The following is a 21632-nucleotide window of genomic DNA, read 5'->3' on the forward strand; positions in this document are numbered from 1 at the left end:
AATGACTAAATCTTTTAGTGTGGGTGTAAATTGACGATCCATTTTCACAGCTAAACAAAGTAGTGGAGTGTTTCAGGTTAGGTTTAGATTAGGATCAGGTCAGGATTTACTCCTGTTCACAACTGAATGACATGTGGGATTCAGAAGCATTTCCATAGAAGTCAATGAGCCTGAATTCGCACCTGAGCTGGACCCCACCGCTCAGAAAACGGACAGGACTTTTTCAATTCATACTGAACCCGCACTCTGGCTGCACGGTACATATGTGAACAGGCACAACAGAAAGCAGAAACAGAAAAAATAGAACGTTCTTTCACATGTTAAGCGAACTGGATGCGGTTCAAAAACGAATCCAATTTGCATATGTGCGTGAATCGGCTCGTACTGTATGAGAGTTGAATTTTTCAGCTGCAGTGCCAGACAAAAACTGGTGTCTGTAGTATCCAATGTCAACCAAGCTATGGATTTCCACAGTAAACTGCAGCAATCGAGACATGGGGTACTCTTCATTACAGGCAACTTATTACATTTGTGACTTGAGACAAAGCATGTCTATTCAGCATTAAAATTCCTGCCCGTTTGCCCTTTTTTATGTTTGGACCTAAAGTTCCTAATTAAGCAATGTAGTAACTGTTATTATGCAAGCCATGCTTTGAATGTAACTATTCTGGGAAAATGTTAAATCCGCTTTAAGGTTCTAGGTACACGAGCCTACCCTGACCACCGGCCGCGGGAAAAGGCAAAATCACGGCAACCGTGGTACCGTGATTTTGGCACAGTTTTGTGTTTTCCCACGGTCGGCGGTCAAACCGTTCCTATCCTGAATGTGATTCTTCCGCATTCAGAAGAGGGAGGCTAAACCTCACGTAGATGCAGAAGCTCCTAAACTCGGCTAAAAGCCTATGTGTACATGAAGACATAGGCTTTTATAGAGATGGGAATAGGAGCTTTAGCAAAAAAAAATAAAAAAATACCAAAAGCTCCTTAACTCGAGTTTATGAGCTGCTCATGTACATGAGGTCTAAAAGGATGTTCATCTTATAAGCCTTTCTAGTCATCTTCTATGAAATATGCAAACCTTACTCTCTATATAAAAGTGAAGGGCTGGACGCTACTCAACCGACCCCAGGAATCCAATCTTGAAGAATGGCCTCAGCTGCCATACTGGCCACACCCTCTGACATGTTTCACCCTGCCCACCGGGGCTTGGTCATAGAGGATACTGGAATTGCTCGGGCTCATGCTCCCCTCTTCTCACTTGCCGGTGGGGTGATCTTTTTCCTTCCATCCATAGCTTGTATACCATAAGGTATACTTTTCACCTTCCTCTATATATTGGAAATACAGTGAGGGGAAGTTGCTTGTAGTCCAAGTCAGGTGAGCAGCCTAGAGTGACAACACTGCTCCTCAGATACAATACAGCGACTGTGCATTGTCTAGGATAGAAAGGGCCCTACTGGCAGGATCACCAGCATCAAAAAAGAAAACTAATGCACAACTTTTTCATACCAATGTGCTAGGAGAAGTATCACTAAATATTCTGCATGCTACAATTTCAAAGAGATACAACTTACTATAACCATCTATTGCAGCTCTTGGAAAATGCTTTTAAATATTTGCAAAAAAAAAAAAAGAAAAAGAAATTTACATAAAATGGCTTAAAAATACACCTGCAAGCATATAAAATGCTCACGGAATACAGAAGGATGCTTGGAGCTTGTCTGCTGGTGATTGCAAGGCATTTCCACCTTCACTTCATTAGTAAGATTTTGTGCAAACTTCTACCAGCTATTTGCATTGGCAGTTGGGGTTAGGAGGCAAAAACTTGGAAACAGAATCCCTAACCTTCTCATCTGCACTCTTGGTAAAGAGGACTGCAGCTGTATTAGTGCACTTGCAACAATTAGTCCTGAAAATGTCACGGTTAGTGGAAATGAATAAGTATCAGAGACCGTACTCACTCTGGGTGTAAACTCTTCTTTCTTTAAAAACATCCACTCATGTGCATGGGAATTGGAGAAAAAAAAAAAAAAAAAACGCTTGAAAAACAACTTCTGCCAATTACAAATAGACAGCAGAGGCGCAACGAAAAGCAGCTTGGGAGGCCGGCATGGGCAAAGGCCAGGTTCTCCTAAAGGAGCAGTGCTGAGTGTAGACTGTACATAATACAGGTGTTCTTTGTCAGCTCCCAGCCGTACATTCAGTCCTGGTTTGATGAGAGGTGTGCGATAAGAACAGCAGCAACACTGTGTGCAAACCAATCACTGACGGTAACCGACATGCCTGGCATTCCAGGAATAGATCACCTCTGGCCCAGCCACGGATGAAGAGAAGCAGAGACTGTGCTATTAGGGGATTAAAATGGCTCATGTGGGACTTTTTTTTGTGCATAGCCACACAATCACAGAAACATAACATGTCATTTACACTCCCACACTAGGAAGTTCAGTGTAAGCTGCAGCAAGTTACCCACCCATCTGACACCAAGTTCTTCCAGTAAATCCTGGATTATGGCGATCAGAGGGATGATGATTCTATTCTAACAAGTACAGAAAAGAGGAGAGGCAGCACCCCAATAAAGAAACAAAATGTAGGGGAAGTTTTTGGTACACTACAAACAAACTAATAAAAAGAAAACCAAAAATTTTCCTTTTCTTTTTTAAAAGAAAACAATCCTTAAAAAACAAAAAAAAAAAAAAACAAAAAACCACACACCACACACAAAACACACAACAAAAACAAAACAAAAAAAACAATTCACAAGTCTGACACAAAGTATGAGGCTTTGACCAGGTAATCCAGGTATTTCAGGTTCAAAAAACGATTCAATAAAAACAAAAATGCATCATGCTGTTCTTGAACATTTGAACTTTTTAAAATGTAGAGGAATACTACAGTCAAAAATTCAAATCATAAAGGAGAAAAAGTACACCACAAAAGTCTAGTATTTGTATTACTAAAAAATTATACTGCAATCTGAAGATTGGACATGTGAAATATCTCCAATATACCCAGATTTCCAAGGAGGTTAATCCTAAAATCGGTATTAAATCCAAACAACAAAAATGTATTACATCATAAGATGTGGTAGGTGCAACAGTATTGTTTTTTTTGGCTTTATTCCCCCTCGGTTTTCACCTGGTGATCTAGCCAATAACACACCTCCTGTATTAATGATACACAACTCTGGAGGAATGAGCTCAGGAGGCACAGCAGACAGTAGCATTGTCAGTCTAGGGCAGTGGTCGGCAAGCCGCGGCTCGCGAGCCACATGCGGCTCTTTACCCACTCTAATGCGGCTCTTCTGTGTGCCGGACGCCTGCTCCCCTCCCTCCTCTCGGTCGGCCGCTCCCCTGCCTCCTCTCGGTTGGCCGCCCCAAAAGTCCGCGCGGACCTTTTAATCCGGCCCGCGGATGTGGCTGTCAGGATGTGTGTAGGCGAACTTGAGGGGAGGGGAGCTAGGCTCCTCTCACAGTCCGCCCTGAAGACCGGAACGGCGCGGGAAGACAGCGAGAGGAACGCGCGGAGCAAAGGTAAGTGAATTGACACAGGGGGGACTTGGCTTACTAGAAGGGGGGGGGAATAGTACTGTGGGGGATGAAATACTATATGAGGGATGAAATACTATATGAGGGATGAAATACTATAGGGGGGATGAAATACTATATGGGGGATGAAATACTATATGGGGGATGAAATACTATATGGGGGGATGAAATACTATATGGGGGGATGAAATACTATATGGGGGGATGAAATACTATAGGGGGGATGAAATACTATACGAGGGATGAAATACTATACGGGGGATGAAATACTATACGGGGGATGAAATACTATACGGGGGATGAATTACTATACGGGGGATGAATTACTATACGGGGGATGAATTACTATACGGGGGATGAATTACTATACGGGGGATGAATTACTATACGGGGGATGAATTACTATATGGGGGATGAATTACTATATGGGGGATGAATTACTATATGGGGGATGAATTACTATATGGGGGATGAATTACTATATGGGGGATGAATTACTATGGGGGATGAATTACACTATGGGGGATGAATTACTATATGGGAGATGTATTTTCAGTTTTAAAAATGTGGCTCTCAAAATAAATTTCAATCATGGTTTTGGCGAGATTTGGCTCAGTTGAAAAAAAAGGTTGCCCACCACTGGTCTAGGGGGAGGGGAGTGTTAAATGTATTAGCACAGGGCTTGAAAAAGCTGCTCGCCCGCTCGCCAAATTCAAGGAGAAATTCCTCTGTGGCGAGCTGCTGCGAGCGGTGAGCACAGATGAAGCATGGAGCGACTGCACCTGCACTCCAAGCCTCATTGTGAAGCTGAGTTCCGGTTTACAACTTCCGGTTTCCGGCTTCTGCAACACCGCCGCTGCAGGGACAGGTGCAGGAGAGGTCCAATCTCCTCCACCGAGAGGAGACACCCTCTCCACCGCTGTGGGGGACTCGGGGGGGACAGTAAGTACTGTATACAACATGTCCTATCACTATAATGGAGTACAGGGGAGCTGGGATATACATTACTGTATACAGTTTTATATTTTGGACTATTTATTCTAAAGAAAAATGTAATTTCATAAGCTTTAAGGGGGCGTGGTTTGGAGCGGACCTGGGCAAGGTTGGGTGGGGCAACTGGTGGAGAGTAAGTTTTGTGACCAGCTAGTAGGTCTGGACTCGAAATTGTAACCCCTGTATTAGCAGATTTAAAAGCTGAATTACACTGAGCACCACAAACTAAAAATGCTACAATAAATACACCATGGGGGCACCATCCAAAACCTTAAAGTGGTTATAAAGGCTGGAGGTTTTTTACCTTCATGCATGCAGCAGCTCCCCCAGCCCCCTCTATACTTACCCGAGCCTCATCGCGATCCAGCGAAGTAAATAAAAGCCTTGGCTGTCCCAGGTCACTGCCTCCTCATTGGCTGAGACAGCAAGGAGGGAGCTACTGGCTCCCACTGCTGTCAATCACAGCCAGTCAGCCAATGAGGAGAGAGATGGTGCGGGGCCGTGTGAATGGACACGGTGCAACGGGTGCCCACATAGCAAGCTGCATGCTGTGGGGGCACCCGGCAGACAGGAGGAGCCAGGAGAGTGTGCAGGGGATTCAAGAGGAGAAGGATCCAGGCTACTCTGTGCAAAAAAGAAAATTAACCTTTAGAATTGCTTTAAAAAATAGTGCAGAGAAGTAGCTCTTTACAGTGTGCTAAAACGGTGTACAAAAAATTATCTATACCAAAAAAGGCACCATTCCCATAAAATGACAATCAAGAATTTGAGAATATTACAAAATATATAAATATGGCGATCACTAATTACAACCATAAACCATATAAAATATAGTCTCTGCAAGAAATAATCATAATGTCCACAAATTAATTGGCCTTCTGTGAATTATCACTCAAAATCTATACCCAGCAATTGTGCAAAATTCCACTTGGTGTCTGTTCACCACCACGTGCAGCAAGATAAAGGGCTTACCAAATCTACTTCAATTTGTGCATATCAGATAATCAGGACTGGTTCAGAGGAACCAGATGTCGTCAGGGTCTTTTTTTGAACAATATCGTGATCACACACACACACAATTTCTCCCATAGCGTCCCGTACATCAGAACCCCCCCCCCATCAAAATCCCTCTTCTACTGGAGTTGTCCCTATATCATAGCCCCATTAGACCTCTTGCACATAGTACTGATGTTTGAGTATCAGCATTTCTTGGATGTAATTTCACGTTTGTTTTGCACGTCTTCACGCGTGTTTGTGCATAAGTGCATTTACGGGCACAACACACTCCTATGCAAAATCCATTCATATTTATGCCTGTATATGCGTATTTGTGAACAATTGCATGCACTGGCGCAAAATACTGACCAGGAACGCAGGTTTTTCCATTCTGTTTTTTTACTCAAGCATCAGCAGCACTTGTTTACGTGCGTCTGTGTACAGGCACATTGTAAACAATAGGCTGCATTTTAGATCAAGGGAAAAAAAAAAAAAGGCTGTACTGAGCTTTTTCAAGCTGCAGTGTGAAAGAGGCCTTAGATTGCCCCCTTACATCACAGTCCCCTCTTTCATTAAAGGGCCGCATAAAATCACATTTGGAGACCCCTGGCTTAAATGATCAGTGATCATCTCTGGATCTACTTTAAAGGTGAATCAGCCACAAAGCAAGATGCAAGAACTGCCAGGGATTTCCAAGCTGCACATTAGCTCCAGGGCAGTAGCGATGCTGCGGTCACTTCTCCTTTAAGAGTGTGCGTCAAAGGAGTGCAATCATTGCTTCTTACAGCGCAAGCCTTTCACACGAGTATTCTGCTTCATAACAGATTCCATATTAAACAGCACACAATAAATCTGACAGTTAATAAACTTGTTTTTGACAAACTGTAATGGGACTGTTTGTGAGCAGCCTGGAGCTATGCGCCTCTTCATTTAAACTTTTCCTTTCTACAGAACTGTCAGAAGAAACTGTAAAAGTGAAAAGAATGCCAAGAGCAGATGGAAAAGGTAAGCTGAGCGGGTCGGAAAACAATAGAAGGGAGGTTACAGGGGGAAATGCTCCAAGTCGTTGACAGCCCACAGCTCAAAAATAGAGAAAGGAAGAGTGAAGGATCCTTGCGCTACAGAGTCTCCTTTCACACGGTGAGAAAGATCCTGCACTAGCTGTGGATCTCCGATTACGGATTCTGCTGGGTACACAGCATCACCTGCTCAGAGGAGGAATGTGCAGGTATCAGGTTAGGTCTGCACACACAATCCTGATCACCCCCCATGAGAGGCTGCTAGTATAAAAAGGGAACTCTTGTCGTTTTCTTTAGGTATATGTTAACCAATGAACAAAAAGAAAATATAATATAATAATAACATATAAAATCACGTGTATGCAAAAGTTTAAAGTTTAAGGAGGGAGAAAACCTCACATCTACATAGACTGAGAAGATAGTCCGTAGGTTTCCATCTGCATCAATATAAGCAACTTGAAAAGGAGAGTATATCACCAATATCTTCTTCCTGCTGAATCCTAAAAACATTTTTGCACATTTTTCTTTTTTTGCACATTTTTGCTGCTGAACTTTATGAATTGATATATTTTTTAATTATCTTTATTATTTTTATTCATTTATATCTCACTAATATATATACAATTTATTGTTTGCTTTGCATCATTTGCACATTGGATTATATGAATTTACACAAATTTTTCTCATTATTTTTATTTATTTATATTTAGTTTATTTTTACACTAGCACAGTGAATTTTATTAATTTATTTATTTTTAATGAAATAATCATTGTATTAAATATCATAATTTGATTTAATTACATATTTTTTATTTTTAAGCTTTATTAAGCACTAGGATAATATAATAAGATTAATTTAGGTAACCCAGGTAAAAAGCTGATAAGATGATAGCATCACAGCATATATGAATTAATGGTATTGCTATGGTAATATACAATATATAGCACTGGTATGGTAATGTTAGAGCGTGGATAATTATTTATTGCAAAAGTTTAAATGTTTCTCTCCATAGCCTGGAACCTTCTAGTCATATTTGCTCATGACATATTCCACGTCGGCAGTGTTTCCCTTTAATGAGCCCTACCACACCAGAGTCAGGGCGGCTAGGCGGAGTGGAGCAGGAAGTACTTGAAAATGGTGTGAATTGTTTATACAGCTCTGAATACCATGTCAGCTTTTCCTCTTCACTGTACTGCTCAGAGAGCTCATTGTATTCATCGTGATCATGTTTATAAGGGAAGACAATGGATCCCATCAAAACTGGATGGAGGTGCTGCCAACAGCAATCAATCAGATGCTGGTTTTAATTTGCCAACTTTTAGATGGGAAATGACAGCGAGATTCAAGGACAATTGCGGATCCATAGATGTTGAAATGTAAAGACGCTTATTTGTTGGATTACAATAACACAGCACAGCAGGAGTGGATGGATCACATGTACATGTATTCCATTACAACCCTTCAATCTGGTAAATCCAATTCTGTCTGCAGTTGTCCTTTAAAATTTGGTTACAATCTCTGACCACATGTAGAAAAACTATCAGAGCAAAGTTCTAATTCCCGACTTTCATCTAGTGTTCCCGGTTACTCTACCAGAAACACGTCATGGTAATTATAGCACTGCCCATCTGCGGTAATTACATGGCTGCTCCCTGTTTATATAAGGGAACAATGCTATATTAAGAACAGAAGAAGGGGAATATTGTCTCTTCTGTGTCTGCCTAAAGTAACAAATGGGGTGACCCTCATAATGGTAATTAAAGCGGAAATCTGGGCTAAACAAATACTGTCTACATACAGTAATGCAGTGTATCCTTACTTGAATCTTGGTGGGTTTTGTGTATTTCTTGCAGATCTGTGTAGTAAACCAGCATGAAATAATTATCTTTGCATCTGTGCAGGAGCTTCCTGTAATAAAGACCAGTTACAGCTGCGCACTCAAATTGTGCAAGGTGGCTGGTCTTGTCTCCACCCCCTATTGTATTTTTTTGCAGGCAGCCTGTAGAGAGTGGAGCTGCTGGGTCTCTCCCACAGGCAGTGTGCAGCACGTTGATGATGTCACTGCTGCTTTATATAGTAATATCTGGGTTTGCAAAGTCAAATGGTGAACACAAAATGAATGTACATATGGTGGCAGTTCAGCTTTAAAGGGTTATACGATGGCATAAAGTAGGTCTAGGAGGCAGTGTATTGCTACCTTTGCTACACAAAAAGTGGTCATTTTGAATATACTTACATTTATATTACCTTAGCCTTCTATATTTTTAAAGGATATGCTTTTACAGTTAAATTTGGTTCTGCTTTGCTGTTCAGATTGCTATGAGTGTGCTGATGTACACATGCCCTTGATCACAGTAAACACCCTGGCTGGGTATTAAATCTTGCCCTCAAAGCCCCTATATTGAAAATACTACACAGTGTAGAAAACCTAAGTGGTAAAAGACTTGAGAACTCTAACTAAAAACGCTATGTATAAGCAAAATGTAAAATAAATTTTATCTATATATCTCTCTCTCTATCACGTGCGCATTTCACTATGTTTTATGCCTGTAAAACAGGGCTTGACAAATTTGCCTTGAATCTAGGAGCCAGCTAAAAAAGCAGACGGTTTTTTTTTGTTTTCTTTTTATTAACAAAGCTTTATTTTCAAAAAAAAACAACAAAACAAACAAAAACCCCTTCCCTGTAGCAGTGATGTGTATCTTTACAGATAGATGCATGACACAGGGTACTCACCTCCACCATTAGAACAGCGCAGTCTCTCAGATTCATTTAACATGAATACGTTCTCTCAGGTTTCTACGGTGCCCAGCTCAATGTCATGACAGCAGGGTAGATCGCACACTGCACACCTGACCCCCTGTATACCACAGCCCCCCCCCCATCCTCTGACTTCCTACACATCACAGCCCCCCATCCTGCATAGATATATGACACCCTATATACCACAGCCCCCCATCCTGCATAGATGTATGACACCCTATATACCACAGCCCCCCATCCTGCATAGATGTATGACACCCTATATACCACAGCCCCCCATCCTGCATAGATGTATGACACCCTATATACCACAGCCCCCCATCCTGCATAGATGTATGACACCCTATATACCACAGCCCCCCATCCTGCATAGATGTATGACACCCTATATACCACAGCCCCCCATCCTGCATAGATGTATGACACCCTATATACCACAGCCCCCCATCCTGCATAGATGTATGACACCCTATATACGACAGCCCCCCATCCTGCATAGATGTATGACACCCTATATACCACAGCCCCCCATCCTGCATAGATGTATGACACCCTATATACCACAGCCCCCCATCCTGCATAGATGTATGACACCCTATATACCACAGCCCCCCATCCTGCATAGATGTATGACACTCTATATACCACATCCCCCCCATCCTGTATACACGGATGACCCCCATATACCACAGCACCCCCATTCTGTATACACTTATGCTAACCCTCCTACATACCATAGTCCCTCATCCTGTATACACATATGACAACCTATATACACAACAGCACCCCAATCCTGTACAAACAATCTACCCCTCTACAGCTCCCCATCCTGCACAGACTTATGACCCCCTAAAATATCTTGTATGGAAGTATGATCCTCTACATACCAATGCCCCCATCCTCAATAGACATATTATGCCCTCCTATACAGTACAGCCCCCATCCTGCAGACATAAGTAGGTCCACATATGTTCTATGTATGCCATGAATGAAGGGGAGGTGAAGCCCCATCGATGAGGGCGATCCCCAGAACTGGCCATGCTGGTGTGACATGTCACATGCACTAACAGAAAGACAATCTGGGGGTGTTGGGTATTTTCAATGATTGGCAAGATTTCCTGCCATAATGATGAGGATGAAGGCTCCGAAGTGACACGGAAGATGGCCGGGTCTCGTTTGTACTCCCCAGCTGTCAAAGCAGTATGGTTGTGACATCACTGGCCAGAGGTAAACCGGGGGGGGGGGGAATTGCTTACCTGGAGGGTCTGGGCCGGATCTCCTTGTTGTCCACTGTGGCTGGTGCACTGTTGGTCGGCTCTGTCCAGCTGGTAGGGAGCCCTAGAGAGGGGCTGGGTCTCCTTGTTGCTGGGCCGGTGCACTTCTGGCTGGCCTTGTGCAGTTGCTCTGGGCGGGTTTTGCGGGCCAGCGTTGGTGCCCCCGGTCTACCGGATGTGCAGGGGGCAAATAGGTCGTTCCCGTTGATGTTGGATTCTGCTTTCCTCAGCAGCTTCTTGGTGCTGAAATTGAGTTTGGAACTGGGTTTGGCCAGGCTTTCGCCCTCCACCCAGTACAGGTGCACAGGCACACCTGCTGCGGGACGATCGGCATGAGCATAACCACCAGGGTTGGTGGCAAATTATTGGACTTGTCATCCATGTTCACATGCATGTCGGGGGACAGCACAGATGCGAACATCCCGCTGTCTGGTGTGAGCGGCTCGGTGTCTGAATGTTTGGGCTGCCTGTGGCCAGTTCAGGCCTGCCTTGCAGGATCTAGGATTGTGCTGTGGCGGTGCTCCATGTGGAGTCAACAGTGAATGGGCTGACAAAAGCACAGGCAACAAGGCACAATTTCTAGACACCATGCTGTCCTGGCACCTGGGATTTGTTGAGCCCTGCTTAAAAAGATGCTTTAAGTACAGAAAAAGACATGTAAAGCCTCTTGCACATGGCACTAATGTTTAAGCATCAGCATTTCTGGACATAATTTCAGACGTTTGTTTTGTGCTTTAAAAGACAAAAACCGGTATATTTCTGTGCTTCCAGAGTTCCTAAAGATCTAAAACCCAAGGTGAAATGCACTTGCATTGCAGAGATGTACTAAATAGGCTTTTTTTTTGCACTCCTACACTTTCACAGCACACGTGATAGAAAACTTTATCCAATCTTTTAAGATGAACTGAACTGAATCACCCCCCCCCCCCCCCTTCATTCACCAAAATGCATAAACATATGCAAAAAGGCAACTGGACTGTACCAGAATATCCAACTACCCTTCCATTATAAAGCCAGATTTAGAAATAACCTCCTATAAATATGGAAAATGACACTGTAAATGGACATTAGGATATCATACATATTATTTGCAGACAGAAGGACTTTACTGGTGCTACTCCAGGATTATAGCAAACAGTGCTGGTACATATAATCCTAGTGAACAAATAAGATATAACACGTGGGAGCAGAAACAATAAAGTCTTTGATCTGTATATATCTTCTGTATTCTCTGTATAAATATTTATAAGGGCAAGATAAAGATCTGGCTAATTATCTTTTTCTTCTAAAGACACGAGGATGTCAGTTACAAAGGAAAGACGATTTTGCCAATAGAATAGACTGTGGAATACCCATATGTTAAGGCAGCAAAACCAAAAGATCCAGAAAAGGAATGAGAAAAAGAAAGAAAAAAAAAAAAAAAGGTTGGACGCTTTCCTTACAAGCAGTAACATCCACGGCTACTTATAATTTCTACAGATGTATGGAAAGGTTATGTCTGCTGGTGGACCGCAGTGGTCAGAGAGGTTAACCTTGGCGGACATGTTTCTTTATTCAGCTGAGTTTATCAGGTAACCCAAATCTTGATCTTTAAAACAGATTGTGACCTGTAGCAACTAAAAGACATTAATATTATGGATTGTAAACTACAAAAGGCAAGTGTCAGGTAAAATCTGACCCTGTCATTATGGGAATACCCTGTTTGACTCATAACGGTCTTTTTTTTTTTCTTTTAAGAGGGGCAAAGAATAAAGAAAGCCTTTTATGAAACCAATTACAGGTCAAAGGGCAGAAGAGATGACTGCAGGACACTGGGTGTGCTGGAGCTAAAATCAGGAATCCTATAAAAGCACCGTGAACGCCACTTATCCAATTATCCCATAACTTTTATTGTCACAACATATTTTCATTGTGCCTTGAAGAACTGTCTTGATCTACTTGAAAAGCAGAGCATCTTGCAGACTAAAGCGCCAATCCATAGCAGTCAAATCTGTTTGCTTTCCACTGCTCTCTAAAAGCCTAGTACACACTATGGGGGGGGGGGGGGGGAGGTCTCCCACAGTAGTTTTAGTAAATATAAACGGCTAAACACCTTTTCTCATCAGCACTATATAGACGTCTTGTGACTTCTATCACTGTCCAGATGAACACTGGTTAATCTTGTAGGAGGAGTTTACATTTTCCTGAAGGAAGATGCAGAACCCCTGACCCACTGTCTGGACAGTGCTGACTGGCCCTGTGCTGATCATATGCACCCTCCCAAAGAAATAAAAAACACACCATCTAGCACTACACACCAAACTGAGCATGTGCAGAGTGACTCCTAGATCTCTGTGCCTGCAGCAGATATATTGGTCACAGTGAAAAAAGGGGGAGGATCAGAGAAGACAAGATCAAACATCTTTTACACAATGCAGAGGATTAACCTCTTAGGTTCTACAGTGAGCATAACAAGCATGCTTTTCTGCATATACAGACTGATTTTACTTTTAGTGCTCAAGACAATTTCAGTTTATAACAAATCTGCTACTTTTTAAAGCACAAACTACCTGAAAGAAAAGATTTTTAAAAAATAAATAAATGTGCAAGGGCAAAAAAGGACAAGGAAGTCTCCATCCAAACCATCACTGAAAAGACAAAGAGCATGGCTAGAACTAACAAAGGACACAAAAAGTACTACTAAACTAATTCCAAATGAAAGTAAGAAACCAACTTCTAATACATTGGATTTAGGAAACCAGAACAATGTTGACATCATTGCTGGAATCACGAGGCCAAATAAAGTTTCTGAAGACACAAAGCACTGATGGACAATCTCCGTCTAAACAAAAAAAAAAAATAAAAAAATTGCTACCAATGCAAGTGTGGCCCATTCTCAGGTATGACGCAGAAACAGTTTCTCCCACAATGTCTCTATAACAGACATTTTGAATTGTGGTGCTACAGGCGGATCTTTAAAATCAGTTGGATGGTCATGGTCACTAATGAAGAGGTGCTGCAAAGAGTCAATGAAACAAAACCCGGTCTACACTGTAATGTAACTTACCTTGTCCCAGCGATCCCCCGATGTCCTCCCACTGTGTCCTCCGGCCGATGCCGGCATTCGTCTTCTGGGTTCACTTCCCTGCGAGCGCCGAGACGCAGGGGGGGGAAGACCCGGCGGGAGATTCAAAAAAGTAAACAAAAAACATGACATACACACAATACATTGTAATTTGTTAGGATTACATTACTGTATCAAACCATTTCACCTGCCTGCACATTTACCTTTCCATTGTCCTAATTGTGACGCCAGACTTTGTGCAGTCCCACGTTTCAAAATATTTCATACACGGGATATTTACTAAACCAATATGCAGGGTCTAGTAATATTGCACCCTTGTTTGGACAAATTTTCGTGTTTTTGGTTTGATTACATCAAATTAATTATTGAATTAAAAATTGTCTACACCACTATTTTTTATAGAATGCCCCCGGTTCGTTATCAGCATTGACAGTCAGAACTCGGGGGAAGTCTGGACCAGCAAGACTGGCATATCATGACCCAGGCATTGTCTAAATGTTCAAGGAATGTTATTTTAGAAAATGCCTATAAAAAGGTCCTCTATAGATGGTATTACATGCCTGCCCTTCTGGCCCATTTTATCCCTGCATACTCCCCGACTTGCATTCAGGGTTGTCAACAAATAGGGACCATGGCCCATATTTGATGGACTTGCCCCAAGGTTTGCAGACTGTGGATCAGGGTTTATGCCCTTCTTCGCACTGTTTCATACAGACATTAGGTGCAACCCATACAAGGTGCTTTTATTTAAACCATTAGTGGGCCTACTTCGTCCTCAGCGGCAGCTGCCATCGCATCTATTCATGGCCACCAAACTAACGATCGCGAAGGCCTGGAAGACCCGCCTCCTCAGCTTCAAAGCAGTCAAAAAAATCAGATGAATTTTATAATGGTTAATGAGAAACTGGCGGCAATGCTGTTAGACACTCACACAAAGTTTCTACAGATCTGGAGTCCCTGGCTTGATATAGCCCAACTGTCCAGATTTGACCAGACCCTTTTGTCAATATAAGATTTTTTTCCGTCGCGATCCCCTGGAGCCCTTTCTTTGTATTTTCTTTCTTCGTTCCTCCCTTTCTCTTCTCTGTTCCGTTTGTTCTCATGATACTTGCGCTGATTGTAACTTTTTTTTTTTTTTAGAAGAGCCACCGCACCAGCTATATTATATCTACCTGTTAGACTTCCATGGGAGTCCTTGGTGTGGTGTGCCAATGTGCATCTAGTGAGGCTCTGTGTTCCATTTTTCTTGCCTTCTGTATGCGGATTTTGTGATGACCTTTGATCTTTGTTTACCAATTACTTGGTCTCTAAATTGTCTGCCATTTTTTGCAAATTATTATGCAGTATTATATCTCTTCACATACTGTGCTTGTGTACTCAGTTTATTTCCTTGTCTGTATTTCAGTGCATTTATTGTACTATTCATCAGAAAACCTGTGTTTTATTTTTGTTGTTCAGTGCTCGTTTATGACCGTTTCTCTGATACTGTTTTTTCTATAATAAAATCCATTGTAAAAGAATTACATTTATTATTATATTATTTATTATATTATAATTTCATGGTTCAAACTTTATCATACCCGGGATGTTTACTAGACTCTTGTTTGGACAGATTTAAGTAAGTTATTCCTAAGAATTTCAGACCTACAATATAAAACAACAAATTTCATGCAAAACAATGTACCGCTTTGACATTCAAAAATATTGACATAATCAGACCGCCATGGAGGTTAATAAAAACATCCAATAGCCAGGCATCATACCAAAATTATTCGCAAAGTTCTTTTTTTTTTTCCCCAGCATCTACTATGAAACTGAAATAAGTTTTGCGGGGACTAACCCATTAACAGTCCAAAGAAAATTTAGGCAAATATTAGTTTGCTGTCATTATCAATTTCCCTTTGACTCTAGTGTTTGAGCATTTCTTATGTCCACACAAACTAATGTTGTATGCACAACAAACACCAGCAGCACCTAACTGGTCCTTATCAATGAGGGGTTAAGTGGGAGATGGCCAAGTGTCATTATGTCTTCTTTGGGTAATGATGTGTACACAACAGCTAATGAGATAGTCAGAGCTTCTTGACTACCTATATCCTCTCCTTCCTATGTTTGTGTAGGGTGGGGAACCAGGTAGCAGCTAGTTGTCTCAGGTAAAGCCAGGTATACAGGGATTGCTTACACAGCTAGATCCATCTCCTTTTCTTATCTCAGTGCTGGGGGAGGGCTGCACAATGCTCCATAAAGTAGGCCATGTCAAAACAAACTGATTCTTCTCACATTGCAGAAAATACCTGCTAAGGATCACTTAAAGTAAACCTTCCATGTGAGAAATACGAGGGAAGCCATTGCTGACTGAATACGCTAGTTGTCTCGGTTATGCTGACCAAATTGGATTCAATCCATTATAGAGAAAACCTCTGCAGAACATTACTTGGATTCAAACTGATCAAATATCATAACCCCAAGGTGGGTATCAGGCATCAGTTATGGCGAAAAGGAATTACTACATCAGCTCACGTCAATTAAGTCATACATGTGGAAGGAGTAACATACCTTACTCTGTTTCGGTACTGTTTGGAGCTCTTCTGAGCCATCAATGCATTCATATCATATAAAAAGGGAGTACAACCACTCAATGTGACAGCTGACCAGGAATGCTAGCAAGCAACTAAGGCAGTGGCCATTGCATCACGGGATGGTGGCTGGCCTAATCTCCAATATGCAGAAGTAGGTAAAAGATTTGTGACCACTTTCTAAGACTTTAAAGTTACCCAGTTCACTACCGCTATACATTACAAAATGGCAGAGCGGTGGATGTGTATTTCTGATGTGCGCTTTATGGCTGTGATCTGAGCAGTCAATGTGCAGAGCGGATCTGAGGAGCTCTGTAGTTTGTGATCACTGTGATGACCAATTGCTGCAATTACAAATGTAAACAATCTACTCAGAGACCTCCCCTTCCTGTCACAAGAAGAACTAGGATTTATTAATGAATGGGGAATCAATGACAGGATCAGCAGCAGAAGATTGGTTTATTTTTTTTTTTTACTCCAAGGTGTGGGAAACGGATCTAGGAAATACAACAGGAAAGTCTTACAGCTGAAGTGACCATAAAATATTACAGCTCACTCAGGCCATTCAACACAACGTATAACGAAGATAGGACGTATGTATGTACAATATTTTTAAAAGGATAAGCTCCCTTAAAAAAATATATAAATAAATGCATATTTTTAGCAGGGAAAAATAGAAAAAGTGCATTTACCACTTTTTTTTTTTTTTTGAGCCTGGAAAGCATTGCACCAGCCATCAGAAGATCACTGTTGCCATACAGGACTCCTGCAGACCTGTCAGTGTATCTGTGTGCCGGTACATCCCATATGGACAAGCAGATACAGTCTGACGAGAAAACTCCATGAACAACCACAGCGCTCCACAGTGCTGTGGTAGCTCATAGAGAACTGCAAGCCGACAGCTGCAAAGGCTGTTGGAACTTGTAGTTTATTCATTTACAGAACTCTAAATGAATGGTGCGACTGCGTGGGCAGAGCCCCACATGGAAGAGCTGATTTCAAAAACTGACATCTAGTACGGGGAACTTCTCCCTGTACTGTGGTCACATGCAGATCAGGGAGCAGCTACAGGATTGGGAACACGATACATGTTCCACCCTAAAAACAGGTGTAGCATGTAACATGTCCCCATGGCCTCATGCACACCAGGCATTTGAGATTCCAGCACTTTCGTGTGTGTGGAAGGCACAGGTGCACTGTCCAAACCCGTTGGCAGCAGATAAACTCTGAATGGCCAATAACTGCAGCGTTTGGACGATACATTCAGGGCCGATGCTTCCACTAGGCAAACTAGGTGGCTGCCTATGGTGCACTACCACCTAGGAGTGCCTGGGAGCAGCACAGGCCATCACTCTTTGTGTGGGACGCCACCACATTATGAATGATCCTTCAGCTGAGGGGTGGGATGGCAGAGGGGAGGAAGAAAGGACAGGAGTAAGATGCCGGGTGTCTGGGGCCAGTGTAGCAGCTAAGCCGACTGTAAGCCAGCTGGCAGCAGCTGATCACTGTGGAGTTCCAGCTCTTCTCTTCCCATTCGTCAGCAGAGGCGGAGCTGTGCCTGCAGAGAAAGAGAATGTCAAACTCTGATGTCTCCTGTCTGTGTGAGTGTGACCCGGCCAGCAGGACATCCATCACATGTGCAATGTGTTGGTGAGTGATGAGATCACGATCCCACAGCCTGCTGTTCTAGTGCCTGCTGATCTGTGTCAGCGTTGATGGTTGATCTGTCTGTGGGATCGCTCAGTTTAGCTGCCTGCTGTCAGTACATTTCATCTCCCCCCACTGCCTGGGGACTTCCAGCCTGGGATTTGTCAGTGTGGATCCACCATCCTTCACTCACTACAACTGTCACCCTGCCACTGCCAGCCAGGGATAAAGTCCGTCCGAGACAATGATTTTGTCTTTAATATTGGTGCTGGTGGCATCTGGCATCTTATGGCACTTATTTTTGCAAATTAAAAAATGTTTATGTTTTGTTGATTTAATATTTCCTACCATTTTTAAATGTATTTTTTTGGGGGGGGGGGGGGTGCAAGTAACTAGTCTTGCCTAGGGTGCAAAATAGTCTAGCACTGGCCCTGGGTGCACTGAGTGGTAGTAACATTTAAAGCAGCATGTGCCCACAGTGGAATACCCTGAACGTAGACTTCTTGCATCGCAGACATTCGTACCTGGGCACACACTGCCATTAATGTTAGTAAAACTCTCCAGCCGCTGCAGCTTTCAGCTGCTCAGTTTTTTGGCTGCTGACATCAGAACCCCAAAGTTGCAGCAAGAAACACCAGCTGCAATAGATTTTATGAATGTCAATGCAATAGTGTGTTACAAAGCCAAATACCCAAGCATGTGTGTACTGTGCTCAATACTCAGATTTGTGAGCCAAAGCAGCAAGAACAGGACCGACACCTACACATACAGGGGACTGTGGTACACAAATTGTGCATTGCAGCACTAAGAGCACAAGAGTAAGGCAACAATAAACACTGCAGAACACTGCTAACCTTAGTTATCACAGAGGTCTACCAGGAAGCTGGAAATGTCTGTTTGGTGAGATCCGGATTCTACCCTTTCCTGTGAAGGAAAGCAATCCAACTTTCATGCACAGTTAGAGAAAATTATGGCCGGCCCTTGAGAACTAAATGCAATGAAGGACTGACAAATTTCCAGATCCAAGAACTAGAGCCTCGTACACATGATGAGAATATCAAATGATTGATCGTCTTTTTTTGCATGCTTGTCTCATTTCAAAAATGAAGAGGTTACTAAAGTTATAAAAAAAAAAAAAAATTCTCATACAAAAGAATACAACTTCAGAAGTGATGTAATGCCTGCTTTCAGAAGAATACTGTACCGATTAAACGAAAATAGTTTGTTCTGGGATCGCACAAGAAAAATTTGTGCTTGTCCTTTCGGAACATTTTGCATGAACTGTCGCGATCGGCTCTCGAGAGCTGTGTACTAACGATCAGATTATTTGAACGATTGCTCAGAAAGTGGTGATTTTCTCATCGTGTGTACTAGGCTTTAACAGAAGTCTCACACGCCACTATCCAAGCCCAATTATAACATCCATCCTCAGCATAAGAGCATTTTCTCCTCCCTATAACTAGCACTTCACCCATAGCCAACAGACACATGGGAAAAGCTAAGTTTCGGGTAGTTATCGCTGAGCAATTGTTCTCTGCATTGTGCAAACATAGATAGTAATGCATCTTACAACAATGATTGCATGGTCCACTGAATACAATGGGTGTTCTGCTAAAGGATCAAAAGGGTTTTAAATGCTTTCCTGTTTACTATCAGTAAGCTTTGTTAGACCATTTACACAAAGGAGAAGCACCATTTTATTCAAAGATCTGAAAATGCAAATGCAATTCACTTTGGATTAATAGGTGGTAACCTTCATCTAAAATCACTGCAATTGATTCAGGTTAAAAAAAATCAAAAAAACCTGGTCATCTGATGAGGAAATAAAAGGAAATTCCCAATTAAACAAAATACGTGAATATAATAAAATATACAGAGATAAAGCTCAGAAGGGAATACAGGTGACCAAAAAGATTCACTTTGTGGTCGGTTGAGTCAATATAAAAACAGGATAACTAGGATTTGCCAGTTCCACCACATCTCCAAAATTTGCTTCCAATCAACCTCCTCAAATATATTTTATACAGCTGAATGACAGGGAATGGTATTTAGTTGGCAATGCAAGATTTGCCAGATGGTCAGCATGTCATGGAACTGTCAATGATCTCAAGTCATGTCTACAATTGTTGACCTGAAAAAAAAACAAAAAAAAATAAAAACACAGCACAAATGAAAAAATGTTCCCGTGATAAACAGCATGAGTGAACCAGTTGACAGAACAGGGACTACAAAAAGACATAAGGAGGTTAGAGAGTCTGCAATCACTATGGCCTTCTGAAACTGCCATGGGAACCCCACAGCACTGAAGTATGCTCTCTTGATACTAAAATGCACAATTTTAAACTGTCTATTGAGGCACCTGTTCAAATCTGTGGAAGGCAGGAGGTGCAACGGGGCTCCCAGGTACCCACTATTATGAAGCTTATGTTAGCTCCGGTTACCTCCAGCCACCCCATAGTCTGTAACCATTAGGTCAGGTTTACAGGGGCTGCAATCTGCAGAACAGCAAGCTTTTGGGAAGGTTTGAGCAGCTTTCTCTAAGCTTTTAAAAGAGCTGTCAGCTCCTGTTTGGAAATGTGTCGCAAAGATCCTAATGGGAGTGCTAACTGTCACTTTAACCACAAGCCTACAGGGCACTTATACCCCCTTCCTGCCTACAAGGCACTTATATCCCCTTCCTGCCCAGGCCAATTTCCTGCTTTCAGCGCTGTTGCACTTTGAGTGACAATTGCGCGATCATGCAACACTGTACCCATATGAAATTTTTATCATTTTTTTTGTGACAGATAGAGTTTTATTTTGGTGGTATTTAATCTCTGGGGTTTTTATTTTTTTATTTTTTCTTAAACCAAAAACCACTGAAAATTTTGAAAAAAAAAAAAAAGTTTTTTCTTAGTTTCTGTTATAAAATGTTGTAAATAAGTGATTTTTCTCCTTCACTGATGTGTGCTATGGAGGCTGCAGTGATGGTCATGGATAGGCTGCACTGATGGACACTGATAGGTGGCACTGATGAGGAGGCACTGATGGGCATTGACAGGCATCACTGATAGGCAGTGAAAGGCAGCACTGATATATGGCACTGACTGGCACTGTTAGGCAGCTCAGATGGGCACTGATATGTGGCACTAATAGGCACTGGCACGAGGCACTGATGAGCACTGACACAAGGCACTGATGGACACTGACAGGTGGCACTGCTGGGGCTACACTGATCATCAGGGCACACTGATCATCAGTGCACTGATGATCAGTGTACATGTCCCCTCTGAGTAAAGCCAATTACCAGCTCTCCTCTCCTCTGTCAGCGTGACAGCTCGAGAGGAGAGAAATGCCAATAACCGGCATTTCCCTATTTACATGCGATCAGCTGTGACCGGACACAGCTGATCACATGACCGAGCCAACATCTTGGGCTCTTTCCGTGATCGGTGATCCGCTGTGTCTGAGGGACACAGTGCACCGGCGATCGCCGCACGTATATGACGTCCTCCCAGAACGAGAGAACCACCTTGCGTCCGTCATATTACTATATGGCAGGCGGGAGGTGGTTAAATAGGCTGCTAGCAGGCTTTCAACAACCTTCAAATACTGCTGAAGCCTGCTAGCAGCTTGTTTAAAGTGGCAATCAGCACCCCCATTAGGATTCAAATTCAACATTTACAAATTGGAGCTGAATGGTACTTTAAAAGCTTCAACAAAGCTTGCTGAAAGCACTGCCAATGCTTTGTAAATGCTTGCTGTTCATACT

The 21632-nt window shown here is 42.4% G+C and overlaps 1 protein-coding gene across 3 annotated transcripts in view; it reads right to left on the reverse strand.

The window, feature by feature from the left end:
- Positions 1–21632, reverse strand: part of TP53BP2 (tumor protein p53 binding protein 2) — a 96424-nt gene that overhangs the window by 61419 nt on the left and 13373 nt on the right. Inside the window, exon 1 of one of the 3 annotated variants that reach the window (XM_089685064.1) lies at positions 1962–1981. The exons of 1 other annotated variant lie outside the window; for it this stretch is intronic. Coding sequence is in view for 1 of the 2 variants with exons in the window: in XM_089685066.1 (XP_089541192.1) it covers positions 1962–1994 (33 nt within the window). In the remaining variant the exon portion in view is untranslated. Of the gene's footprint in view, positions 1–1961; positions 2119–21632 lie in introns of those variants that run through there. One more of the 3 variants, XM_089685066.1, reaches the window with a different exon arrangement.

This window comes from Staurois parvus, unplaced genomic scaffold (genome assembly GCF_062004578.1).
Source record: "Staurois parvus isolate SC_StPar_1 unplaced genomic scaffold, SC_StPar_1.0 ptg000362l, whole genome shotgun sequence".
Classification (NCBI taxonomy): domain Eukaryota; kingdom Metazoa; phylum Chordata; class Amphibia; order Anura; family Ranidae; genus Staurois; species Staurois parvus.